Source organism: Crocuta crocuta, unplaced genomic scaffold, assembly GCF_008692635.1.
Source record: "Crocuta crocuta isolate KB4526 unplaced genomic scaffold, BGI_CrCroc_1.0 scaffold101, whole genome shotgun sequence".
In the NCBI taxonomy this organism is placed as follows: domain Eukaryota; kingdom Metazoa; phylum Chordata; class Mammalia; order Carnivora; family Hyaenidae; genus Crocuta; species Crocuta crocuta.
Window position 1 is genome coordinate 5,140,870 of NW_027527956.1, and position 13,536 is coordinate 5,154,405.

General features: G+C 44.2%; 1 protein-coding gene across 1 annotated transcript in view; it reads left to right on the top strand.

The window, feature by feature from the left end:
* ZNF407 (zinc finger protein 407) overlaps positions 1–13,536 on the top strand; it is a 445,422-nt gene that overhangs the window by 297,611 nt on the left and 134,275 nt on the right. The window contains exon 8 of the mRNA XM_077752692.1: positions 3,670–3,848. Within this exon, the coding sequence (XP_077608818.1) occupies positions 3,670–3,848 (179 nt within the window). The remainder of the gene's footprint in view (positions 1–3,669; positions 3,849–13,536) is intronic.

Consider the following 13,536-nt stretch of genomic DNA (forward strand, 5'->3'; position numbering starts at 1 on the left):
TATTGACATAATATGTCACAGCTTCTCCTTTTTAGGCTTTGATTCGAGTCATTTGATTTTGCAGGTGTGAAAGGCTCATTTTTGTCCCAGTATTTTATTTTTTTTAAATGTTTATTTATTTATTTTGAGAGAGAGAGAGAGAGAGAGAGAGAATCCCAAGTCACACCCGCGCTGTCCGTGCAGAGCCCAACGTGAGGTTCGATCCCACCAACTGTGAGATCATGACCTGAGCCAAAATCAAGAGTTGACACTCAAATGACTGAGCCACCCAGGCTCCCCTGTCCCAATATTTTAAAAAGTTTACTATCACATAACATTCAGTGCAGAACAACAGATTTTGACTGCGTACAAATACACTATCACCCATGAAATACATAAAATGTACTTTTACAGACAGATATTGCCTATTTTATTTTCTTGTTAACATGTATTTAATGTGTCTTACCTCTGTGTATAAAACATAAAATTATAAAATATATAGAGATGTATTATACATAAAACATGTCAACAGTATATATAGTATAAATAAAAATATAGGTATATGTAAATATATGTGTACGAAGTAGTCCTTAATACCTTATAAATATCAAGCTCCACACCACTTCTTTCTTGTTTTGTCTATATTTTTAAATAAAAAGAAGCCTTTTGTCTTTTAACCACCCCCCCCCCCCTTACTTCCTTTATCATTGGTCTGATTGTTAACTTCCACATGTTCTTTAGGTCCTAAGAGATGTTAGTTCATTTTTGCCCAAGATACACTGTTCCTACAAACAAAATATTCTGTTTTCGATGTCATCTCTTTAAGAGATATACGAAGCATNTTCCGACTAAGCCACCCAGGCGCCCCTCATGGCTTCGTATCATCTTGTACTTAAGTATGCATTATGTATTGAAGTTGGTGGGCTTTGGTAATTCTAACTTCCTCACCTGATCAGGACTGTCTGTGATGGTTCTCAATGCCTAGCTTTTTCCAGAAGGAAATAATATAGGTGGCACCAAAGAGCGGGCAGTCCTGATAACAGTACTAAGTACAGTGGGAGCGTTTTGTTCTCACTCCTGGGTGTGAGTGAACATTGGTGAATTAAGGGGGGGTCCGCCGTGCAGTGGAGAACAAAGAGGGGTCTGCGGAATTAGGGGAATCATTTGGAACAGTTTACTCAGCTCATTAGGGAATTCAAAAAACGGTCCTCTCCCTTTGAATTATAAAAATGGACATTTGTTTCATCCGGCTTCAGATGTTTTCTGGTGCTACTTTTGTCCCCATGATGCAGAGCTCTTCACCCAAGGACATTTCTACAATCAAGAGACTCTACAACCCCACCCTTTTCTTAGAACCTGTCTAGTATCTTTGATATGTAAATATATAAGGAAGGAGGTCCTAGCCAGTTTCTAGCTGTGACCTTTGATAGTCAGCCCATCTCCTGATGGTCCCTTCCTTCTCCATAAAATCTCCCACTGTTTCTGCCTCCAGAAGTGATAGCCTCAAAGGAGCAGGTCAGTGAGAAGCACAGAGGGCACATTAGGCATTTATTCATTCTTTACCAAGTACTGAGTATTGTGATTATTAATTAGCAATAGGGATTTATATAAACAGAAAGTTTCGTGACTCAGTAGTGGCAAGAAAGAGATTAGCTGTACATGCATATTTTCACAAACTTAGTCTAATTTTAAGAGAAAGTTAACATAAAGCTTGACAGAGTCCTTGCCAAAGGCAAAGCTGAAAATAACTGAAAAACAATCTCTGTTGTTCCAGTTTTCCTTATTTTTAAAGGTGTTGTTATTATAAATATCTCTTATATGTTTGTTTATTTTTAGAGAGAGAGTGTGAGCAGAGGAGGGGCAGAGAGAGAGGGAGAGAGAGAGAGAATCCCAAGCTGTCAGCCCAGAGTCTGATGCAGGGCTTGATTTCATGAACCATGAGATTGTGACCTGAGCCAAAATCAGGAGTCAGAAGCTTAACCAACTAAGCCACCCAGGCGCTCCTATAAATATTTTTAATGTAACTGTTAATACATAATTGAAGTATATTTGGAAAATAGAAGTGGGCATTGCCATATAGCTGCGTTAATATTTTGATGTGTTTCTTTCTAGTCTAGCTGTAGAGGAATCTGTCGGATTTAGTCTTTCTGACTACGTCCCATTGGGCATGTGCATTTGATGACTTCCTCTTCCTGGGGATGGGAGGGAGGTGGCCTGGCTTCTCCAAAGGAATATGTGGATCCAGTTACAGGACTGTTCCCATAATGCAGGATGCCCATTCGCAAGGGAGGTATTTGCATTTCTGCTTCATCTGGATGTCACTAGGAAAGGATGTCCCTGTCCCATTTGTGGGATGCTCTTCCTAGAGCCACTGGCATGGACTCTGCCTTGCTTTCCTGATACTCCTCCATGCTCCTCTGCTCACGAGTAAATAGATAATGTATTTTCTGGGTCTCTGGATTTCTGATGTCATTGGTTGCCTTTACCCGTGAGCGATAGCATAGCTACTATAAAGTTGTGGGGTGAGAGCCCTCTTTGTATCCTTCGCCGGTGTTTCCCAGGGTGCATTCCTGGAAGCAAACGTGCGATGCCGTGGATCACACACAGCACCCCTGTCCCAAGAGGTGTCAGGCGGTGCACAACCTGCATCACCTCCCGGCATTGTGACGGGTGTTCGCTGCTACATTCTCCTACCAGATCGGTCACAGGACCCTCACTTCACACGGCGTCCAGCATGATTTTGTTCTTGGGCGATACCCTCAAGGAAAGCTGATAATCCTATTGCTTGATGTTCTTCCTGCACTTAATTTCGCTCTGCGGGAAACCTGAGGCCAGCCTCATTTTTTCTTTATTTCTAGTTAAGCGCAGCCTGCACTGACCTGCTTGAATTTGTGCAGTGCTCTTTTTATAACTTTGTTCTAACAAAGGAAGTAGCTGTGTACGAGTTCAGAAAGGGCCTAGGTGTGCTGTCTCTGATGCAAAGATGCAGAGACAGATGAAGGAGCAAGTGGAAGAGTTTGTTTCAGGGAGCGGAGGCCAGGCCCCCGGTACCCAGGCGTTTCAGGCCTCACATTGCTGAATTGTCTGCAGACAGCGGGAGAGGGATCTCTTGCTATTTTCAGGGCTACTTGGCGTGTGATACACAAGCCCTCACTGTGTCTCTCAGGTCCTGGCGCTCAGAAACCTACCCCAACGTGGAGAACTCGCGGGCACGTAGCGCTCTGCTGCTTCTCTGTCTCCAGACCGTTTTAGAGCCTGCCTTCGAGGCAGCTCGCTTGGCAGAACTTAAAAACCAAAGTTTCTTTGTTTCCTTACTGCTCTGACTTCAGTGGAGGCAACAGCGCTCCCTCTGCACCTCTCCTTCCTCCTCAAAGGTGTGTTTTTGGGGTGAAGGAGGCTCCTTGAGTGCCCCCACGCGGCACCAGAATCTTTTTTTATTAAAACCGTAGACCCTGGGATTTTCTGCTTCTGGTGGTGCATCGAACTGAGGTAAAAGACCAACTTAAAAATGAGCACCAAGGTCACAAAGACTGCCAGCCTCATGGGACTAATGAACACACAGGTTTAAGTTCATGTGCGAGTCCAGCACCCGGACCGGTGCCTCGTGAGGTCTCACCTGCGTGCTCTGGCCGCTGACCTTGTCTGTGTTACCTGGCCTTAACTTGGTTTACTTTCCTTTCCGATTTGTAGGTCCAACTGTGCTGAAAATATCCGCAAACACATTCTGCACACCGGCAAACATGAGGGGGTCAAGATGTACAACTGCCCCAAGTGTGACTACGGGACGAACGTGCCCGTGGAATTCCGGAACCACCTGAAGGAGCAGCACCCGGACATCGAAAACCCGGACCTGGCTTACTTGCATGCTGGTAAGGGGCTCGGGTTCTTAAGTTGTTGTCGTTTTTAAGAGGATTCATTTCATTTATCAAAACAGTTAGCAGGCAGTTCGTCCGTTCCCGTCGTTTGCTATCATGTGGTGGAGTGAGAGCATCTGCCTCAAGACTCACCAACAGCGTGCTCCCGGCCCCCCCGCTTGGCCAGGAGAACGGGTCTTTTCCGTTATATGTCAGCCAGAGCAGGTGCGACAGAGAGCCCCCCCAGGACGGCACAGTTAGCAGCGCAAACAGTTGATGGACAGGGGAACAGTTGAAGCGGTAGCAGTTGTTTGAACTTCATGTTTTGACCAATTGGTAACATTTTTAATTTTTGTCAAATAACGTGTGATTTAAAAGGTAATGCCCTGTCCCCGTGCACCGCTGTCTCGTGGGGAGTGCCTGGAGAGGGAACGGGTGTGACCGAGGACAGGGAGTTGAGCCACTTGCACGGAGGGTTGCTCATTTCCCAGAAGTTAGGAGGGACTTGTCCATGATGCGAGAGCCATGCCGGTGACAGCAGAGGCTGGCTGCTAAATATTGGAAGTCAGATGTCCCACTCGGCGGGGCTTGGGGCCATGGCAGCAGCTCCCGGCCCCGGGTGAGCAAAACCACTCCTGGACGTAGCCCGGCGTTTTCATGAACAAGAATGCCTTCCTTGAGTGTTGAATTCTTACTATGCAGAACGGCAGTGTGGTGGACATGAGTGTGAGGACCTGCCTGAGGAAATGCTCACCCGAAGGAAATTTAGAGAAAGTTCTGAAACGTAGCCCAAGCGGTTCTGTGTTTAAGTAATACCAGTTGACGCAGGGGGTGTTGTAAGCAGATGCTGTGGGATCATTTGGAGCCAAATGCAAACTCTCTCTTCGTCCTTCCCTCCCGGCCCTGTGATCTCAGGCGGCCAACTTCGTCTTGCTTCAGCTGTCGTATGTGTAAATCTACCTGGTGGTTAAAGAAGGTGAAAAGCTAATGGCTATGAAGCTTTCAGCCCTGTACCTTTCATACCTGCCTGGCTTGAGGAGCACAAGAGAGGGTGGTGGGTCGCGGTGGTGACGCTGGAGATGTGACAGACGTGTTCGAAAGTCGTGGGGAGCCCTGCCCATTTGCAAGACGTGTAGAGCATATTTGCTCAGGCAGCATGCACATTAAAAGAAACAGAACCTAATGGGTGATTTGATGGATGATATTCTTATTGATAGAGTGTTAATACATTTGACGGTGTCTGCATATAAGGTCCTCTGTTTTCTGCGCTGTGTTCTTTCAGATTCCTGTTTATGCCATGATTGGCCTGTTAAGGTAATGGTAGAGTGTCTTAGTTTTTCATCTGTGTTGTATGCAGGGCTGTTTTTTGAAAAACAAAAGCACAGGTCAGTATTTTTCGCATTTTGGTGAGGTTGTTACTGAAGAGGTTTCACACCAGGCAGCTTAAAGCTTTAGTCACAAAAGCAGATGAAGTCAAATTGAAATATCTTGTGGCCATCGTTCCCTAAGGGTTCTTCTCTAAGGTGAGCCCTGATAATACAGTGCCCAGAGATGCTGCCTGTGGAAGGAGGTGCTTCATGAAACGGCCAAGCAAAGTGAGCTAAGCTGATACTGGGCCATCAACAAAGTACCGTTTGTGTTAAAGTTTATTTATTTACTTTGAGAGAGACAGAGACAGCACAAGTGACGGAGGGGCAGAGAGAGAGAGAGAGAGAGAGAGAGAGAAAGAGAGGGAACATCCCAAGCAGGCTCCATGCTGTCCACGCAGAGCCCAGCACGGGGTTTGAACGCACGAGCAGTGAGATCCTGACCTGAGCCGAAATCACGAGTCAGACTCGCAGCTGAGCCCCCGGGCGCCCCAGCCGAGTACCATTTTGAAGCTATCCTGCACCTGCTTCTCAAGGCGTGGTTTCAGTTCTCCCGTCTCTGCACTGCACCAATTAGGCTTTGAAAACCGGGTTCCTTCCCTAGAAGAAAGTATTTCTAACTAACTTTCAGCTGGACGCCGAGCAAAGGGGAGGCAGCTGGCTGCAGAGACACGTGCTCGGGTCGCTGTTCTGTGCGGAAGGGCGGGGCTGGCACTGCCCTAGCAGGCGGGCCTTGGAGAGGCGTGCTGAGGGCCTCCCGGTGGGAAAGCGGCTTTCAGGAAGCTCCTTCTAGCTTCCGTGTGTATGTGTGTGATGCTCAGGCGTGTGTAACCGTAGTTCTTGGCCTGTGTTTATACTTCTGTTCGAAACTGTCCTGGATGGAAGCCGCGGTTCCTCACACACGAGGGCCACGGGCCACGTACGCAGAGCCGGTTGTCGGTCCCTCTCTGTGCGTGGCCACCGTGCTTGTTGGTAGTAGTTTTGCTTTGACAACCTTAGCTCGGTTACGAGAAAACTTTGGAAAGGTGAACTTTTTTAGACCGGAGTCTAGATTCGTACCTAGATTTAGATGCTGAGTCAAGCTGTTGGCACGCCTCATTCCGTGTCCGGTGCTGGGGTTGGGCACCCCGGCAGGCGGTGGCCACAGCACGGGTCCCGCGGGCGTCAGGTCTTCTGTACGAGTGGCAGACGCCCAGCCCGAGGGACACCGCCAGCCGTGCTGTCTGCCGTCACACCGTTCTTGTGCGAGAGCCCTGCAGGACAGCGTTCAGTGAAGCACGTTTTGCGGTTCTTTTAATAAAAGGCCGGGGTTAAAAACTACCCCAAACCCACGAGATCGCCACGGCCATTCCTCATCTCCCCCGTGGGCATCAACCGGCTGAAGACCATTCGAAGGGACGTGCCGAGCTGCAGCCACAGAAAAGGCTGTGTGTGGTGTCACTGGGTTGGTTGAGATTTTAGCCAAGGCCATAGGTAGGAATGTGTGTTGAAGTCAGGGATCTTGTTTGTTTGTTGGGAAACAGCTCTGCAGAAAGAGGTTGTCCCTGATCCTGTGCGTCCCCGGCTTTGTGCACATGGAGGTGTAGCTGCAGTTATTAGGGGATGAACTTCAGCCAGAGTCCCCTGGAGTCCACTTCACGCCCTGCTGGGCCACGCTGTGAGGCTGGGCCCATCTCTGGATGTCTCCAAGCTTCAGATTCCTCATCAGCAAAGTTCTGTGTTTCCGTCCGTGTGGCCTGTAGGGCGGGACAGGCTTGAACACCAGCCCCCATTTCCTCGCTGAACGACTTTGAAAATGTTTTACTATTGTGGGCCTCAGTTTCCCTCTCTGTAAGATGGGGACAGTGATGGCTGCAGCAGGTTTTCTTATGATCTAAAACCGATAACACGAAAGGTACACACAGACATCACGATACTGGGCATCCATGGTTCAGTTTTCTTCTCCATGGATTCTGCTGATGGGTCATTTTGTCTATTTTCTCAATTATCTGGGGGAACTAGAAGAATGATTTTGGTATCATTTCTCATGTTATAGTGCAGAGAATTAAAGGCTCCATGTGAGCATTAATTTTGGTTTTAGCTTTGTTTGAAAAACAGATAAAAGTGATTATATTTAAAATAAAGGCTGATTATTATTTAGATACTTATTATTTGGTTTCCAAGCCCTTGGGGATATTTCTAGTCATCTGTTTGTTATCTATGGAAATAGTGATATAAATTGACTTCTAGGTTCTGTCTACTGTTTGTGTAGAACATAATACTGAATTATTTCAGTGCTTTGAAATTTGTTTATGCTTTCTTCATGTCCAGAATTTGGTGAGTTTTCGTAAATGTTTGAGACATACTAGGAAGGAATATAAATAATGGAGATGTTTGGTGCTGTGTTCTGTGTTCCCTGTACATCAGCTTACATTTAGTTTTCTCACCGTGACGTTCAGATTATCTTAACATTTTTTCTGCTATCTTGATCAGCTGTAGTAAAGTTGTGCACGATGATTGTGGATTTGTCTGTTTTGTTTTTTTTTTTAATTCTCTTTCAGTTTTACATATTTTGAAGATCTGTCACTGGCTACTCAGAACTTTAAGATTATTTTATACACATACCCAGGTATCATAAAGAAAATACACGTATTCCCTTATAATTAAGAAATGTTCCTTTTTATCTGTAGTAGTGCTTCTTGCCATCATTCTGGATTTCCTGTTAGTGTAGCTATATCAGCTTCTTTATAAGCAGCATATAGTGGTAGCTTCATTTGTTGTTCTTTTTTTTTTATCTGCTGTGGCAATCTTAGTCTTTTATGGGAAATAGTCATTTACTTCAGTATTTATAGTTTATATCATTATTGATGCTTTCATCATATTGATGTTGAAAGTACCCAGTGTCCATCCAGTAGAACGTATAATAGGCTCTCTGTTCACCTAGTGGGGTGCTCTGGAGCAGTGAGGACGCACAGAGTAGGAGAAAGGAACACTGTGGGTCAGCCTCTCGGACCTAGTGTTGCATGAACTACGCCAGACACAGAGGAGGTCTCAGGGCGATCCTCTTCTTATGAAATACACACCAGCCACAACTAACCGTGCTGTTAAGAACCACGGTGCGTCGCCTTGGGCGCAGCGCCCGCTGCGACGGGGAGCGGTCGCCCTGTCCCGTGCAGAGCACTGGTACTCTGTCTCCCACTCCTGGTGTCGGGATGAGATTGTGTTCAGTTGGAGAAGATTCCTCAAGCTCGCCTGTGAGCTGTGCACTCCTCTGTATACAGATTTTTTAATGAGATTTCTTTGCTTCCCATATTTCTAAAGAGACTCGTTCTAGAGCTGAAATGATGAGATTTTACAATCTTATCACTTCCCACAAAATTGACCTCAAATTAAAAGTCTCCAGAAGTCTGTCACTGTACGTTATAATTTTTTTCTGTTTATTGGAATCCATCTCACCACCAAAATGGTCTTTATTTTGGCCTCTGTACTAGCCGTTGCTGTCTGCCATCTGTTACCCAGGAATCAGCGGGGTGTTCACTCACTGCGCCCTGAGCAGGAGTTAAACACACTCCGGGTTTGCAGTACAGGTGACTCCACCCGGATGTGGGGCTTTAGGTCCCAGGCTGCTTCAGACATCCCTCGAAGGAAGGGAGGAAGAAGATGGAGGCGCCACGGAAGGTGAAGGGAAGCACGTGTGGCTCTCGTGATTGTGCCAAACAAGAACAAAGGGATGGTTTTTCTCCTGAATTCCAGGTGACAGACGCACAGTTACACCTCAGCACCTCTCAGGGCAGGCTTGTGGGGANTTCATATCTCCTCTGCTAAGCTGGGGCTTTAAATGTGTAAATATTTTATGTGTTTTCTAAAGATAATGATCAAGCGATGTTCCCTATTCAGGAGAAATTACACATTAAGTGATGACATGGTATTTTCTCTAATTCCTTTATTTTTTGCTATTGTAGGTTTTTTTTTAAAGAATCATATTTAAATTGATATGATTTTCATCAATTCTTATATATTAAGACTTAATCATTTAAAATGTACATTGGATTATTACCTGTGCAATGTGATAGCCCACAAATCTATCCTGTTCTCTTCACAGAGTGGGACTTTCATATTATTCTTTAAGATAATCAGGTGTTTTAATTCTATAATAATAAAACATGTATTATTATAATTATATTCCATAGCATTTTCCTCTAACCCAGTTAAAAAATAAGAATGTGAAAGTTTGACTCTTATCAAAACTCCAAATCCTTTTCCTTTCTAATGCCAGCTAATGCAGTACCATTTAAACTATACTTAACTGATTCCTTAATTCCCTCCAAGTGTACCGGTGCATATTTAGGCAGATTGAATTTCGTATTCTACCCTGGAGCCCCTTTGCTTAATCTATCACAGTTAAGATAAAACATCTGTAGCCTTTTGTATCTTAACCATTCCCTCTCATTTAGCGGAATATTCAGATTTTCTCATATAAAAGATTTTCTTCATCATTAATTAAAAACATTAGTGTTCTGATGTACAGAGTCTTGGAGAATGTAGTTTTCCCCGGATTGTGGGGCCTCTATTTTTAACCCCATTACTTTCAGCCCCTTTTGTTAGTTGTGCTCTGACACATGTCATGACATTTTGTACAATAATTCATTTTATGAAGAGGTCCAAAAATCTCAGAAAATCCTGACAGTTTCTCATTGGTTCTCCTTACATAAACCAATTATTACTTCAACCTAAAAAGGAACAAAATTTTTTCTGACATGATTGCCTTTGGTAAATCCATGCTGACTCACTCCTATTAAATTGTACTTCTCCAAATGTATCATTAAGCTCATCCATAAGTATCATCTCAAATTTATTTCCTAATATAGATGTTAGACTAGCAGCTCTATAATTTTCAGCCTGTACCCTCTTTCTTTTTAACCTTCAGACTGGATTCCTTGTTTTCCAGTCTCCTGATATTTCACTACTAACAAAAGACTTCCTAAAATAATTAACAGTTCAACAATTTGATTCTTTAACCTCAGACATCACCCATGGGTTAATTTACTGTTTTTCTTAACTGCTGCTAAGTGTCTTTGTTCCTTTCTAGCTCCCGTCCACACACTCTGGCGCCTTCCGTCAGGTGGTGTCCTGCACGTCCCTCTCTGCAGGGCAGGTTTGAGGTCGTGGTCACTGGCTTTTCCTTTTGCTGCCCTTCCTCACTCCCAGCCCTGTCGGGTTCCCTGAGTTTAGAACTAACTGCCCAACGTACTGACTGCATGGTCAGGGTCAGGGGGCGGTTCATGCCAAAGCAGGGTTTTTCACCAACCAGCTTTTTCCAGTAAGGGACTTGCTCGCTTGTCAGGAAACGCACCTTCCCTGATAAGCAGACCTTCTCAACTCATGGCTATCTCTCTTTTATTGACTAATATAGTGAAATAGTCTGTTAGAAAACCTTCTAATTACACATTTTTAAATATTTCTTAATGCAGTCTGCTTAGGAATGCATGTTCTAACTCTTCCTCTGTGCGTCTGAGAACCTCCTTTGTGCGCCTGTCCCTGGGGAGCAGGGCCCGGGACACCGGTGCTCCCTCTCTGCTCCGCGCTCCCACAGTCGGGAGTCCTCCCTGTAGGAGGCCTCCTGTTTGGGGGAGCTAGCGGTGGTACCGAAGACCGCGGTTACTTCACACCGTCGCATTGTGACTCTGCAGTTACAAAGAAACCAAACTTTTCACCAAGCCATTGATTCAAAGCACAGCTCTTTCTTAGGTGTCACTCCCAACTTAAACTGAGTTTTTAAGATGGATCTCCGAGAGGCTGAGCTGCGGAGGAGTAGTAACTGCAGTATGGCCGACCGCAGTCCCCGCGACCGCCTTCCAGGACTTTTCCGGCTCCATAATTCCGCACATACAGGAGAATCAGCCTCGGTGGGTTGATGATATTGTTATCATGAAGCCTTAAAATTTTGGAGTTTTAAGACCTCAGATGATCTGAAAACATGAGCTAGGAAGTAAGACGGTATCCTGTTGAATAAAAACAACCACCAGGGGTAAATGTTTTCACAGTTGTCCTGCTGCTGCCTAGCACGGAGCCTGGCAGGTGGGGGGGTGCAGGGCAGGGGGGGGCAGAGCCTCATGAACTTGGTTTTAGTCCTGACTCTGGCTCTCCAGATGTGTGGCTCTAAGCAAGTCTGTGTTCTCCACTGGAAAATGAATAACACTGGTTAGCCCTTCTTTTGAAAATCAGATTAAATCATACCTGAAAACACTCATGAAAGAGCTTTGAAAATTATTATTGGTATTGAGATTTTTGTTATTTTTGTTTAACTTTTTAAAATGTTTATTGCTGAGAGAGCGCAAGCGGGGGTGGGGAGGCAGAGAGAAAGGGGAACAGAGGATTCAAAGCAGGCTATGTGCTGACAGCAGAGAGCCCAGTGTGGGGCTCGAACTCAACGAACCATGAGATCATGACCTGAGTTGAAGTTCAGCATTCAAATGACTGAGCCACCCAGGCACCCCGATACTGAGATTTTCTCTAAAAGTGAAAGGTAATGGGCTTTGTTATTGCTGTTTCAACAGTAGGAAGTTAGAAGGAAAGGGCTGAAATGATTCTTCTCATTCATTTCAAGTTGCCTTTGAGTCATGAACCTCAACCTTGTACGTGCCTGTGTGTTAACAGCCCTCCATCCATATGTTAGTGGGTCAGTCTGAGCCTATATGACGCTTTTAGAGTAGAAACGTATCGCTTAACTTCTTTGAATTATTTCTATTCTTAGTTCTTATGCTTTGTATTTTTAAAACTGTCTTTAAAAAAGAATAGGATCCTGAAATAATGTCCTTTCTAGTATATATTTTAATGTTTTATAAAGTCCTCAGTGGCAGTCACAACATTTAAAATAAAGTCAGGACACGCAATTAAAATACTGCTTTTGTTAGTAACACCTCATACAGTTGGCTGAAGATAATCTAAAATTCATGTAAATCCATTCAATTCATCATTTTCGATGGCTCTCAGGCCCTCAGAGCACTCGGGCTCCTCCCCCTAGCCCCATGCTCTTAGAAGTTTTAAAGCGATGTTTAATTTTTTTTCCAGGATAAAAACTCCACACTCTTCTTTCTTGGGAGGCCTCACTAGGTATAATTAGCTGTGTAATTCAGGGCCACGTTAAAACTTCACTTGCTGCCGCAAGGTTATACAGGCACATGACAGTATGCTTACCTCATCAGCAAGCAAAACTGTGCTCTTATCTCGGCTACCATTTACAGCATTCATGAACTGAACCCTGAAAATTAAAATATTAAAGAGGAAAAAAAGAAAACAAAATTGTGATCTTATCCCCCCTGACAACTTCATTTATCAAAATTTAAGGGGAAAAAATTGATTGTACAAAGTTATAGTGGGTACAGTATGATTTTATCAGGTAATTGATGTGGCTTTTATTTTCATATAGACCTTTTATCAACTGTTTAATTCAATATAATTTATATATTTTAAAAATTTACACACCCTCTCATTCATCTCTTGACCCCGACTAAAATGCAGGTTTATGTGAGGGAAGCGAGGAGGTGTGACTGAGGGTGCAGAGGGACTGGTACTGTCCCCATTGAAACCATTTGTGGGGAAATGATGGTACAGGTTCTTCAAGTTATGGGGGAAATTTAGGTGTGCCCTTTAATTAGTACTGAAATTTAGTTCAGAAGATATAAAATGCGCATTATCAATCATCTGCGATTTTATTTATTTTTTTATTGAGCAAAATTACCGTTAAGCAGGTTTTCCTTGTTTTGAGTTTTTGTTTTGGAAATAATTTTTAAAAATTTTAATGTTTATTTATTTTGAGAGAGAAAGAGTGCCCGAGAGAGAGCGCAAGTTAGGGAGGGCCAGAGAGAGAGGGAGACACAGAATCCGAAACAGGTTCCAGGATCTGAGCTGTCAGCACAGAGCCCAGTGTGGGTCTTGAACTCATGAACCATGAGATGATGACCTGAGCCCAAGTTGGACACTTAATAGACTGAGCCACGTAGGCACCCCTGTTTTGAAATAATGTTAAACTCAATGAAAAGTTGTAAAAGTAGTGCAGAGAGTTCCCAAATAATCCTTTGCCCAACCTCTGCAAATATTAGGGTCAGATACAACCATGAAACGATTACCAACACCAGAGTCATTAGTATCGGTACAAGACCATTTTCTAAACTATGTTCTTCATTCCCAACACACCAGTTTTTCTTCCGTTTTCTTTTTCAGAACTCAGCTCAGGAACCAACCTGCCCTTTACTGTGTTTCTTTGCTCTTTTCCAGTCCATGTCAGTTTTTCAGTCTTTCATTATCTTTCACGACCTCAAAGCTTCTAAAGAATATGGATCAGTTATTTTAAGTTT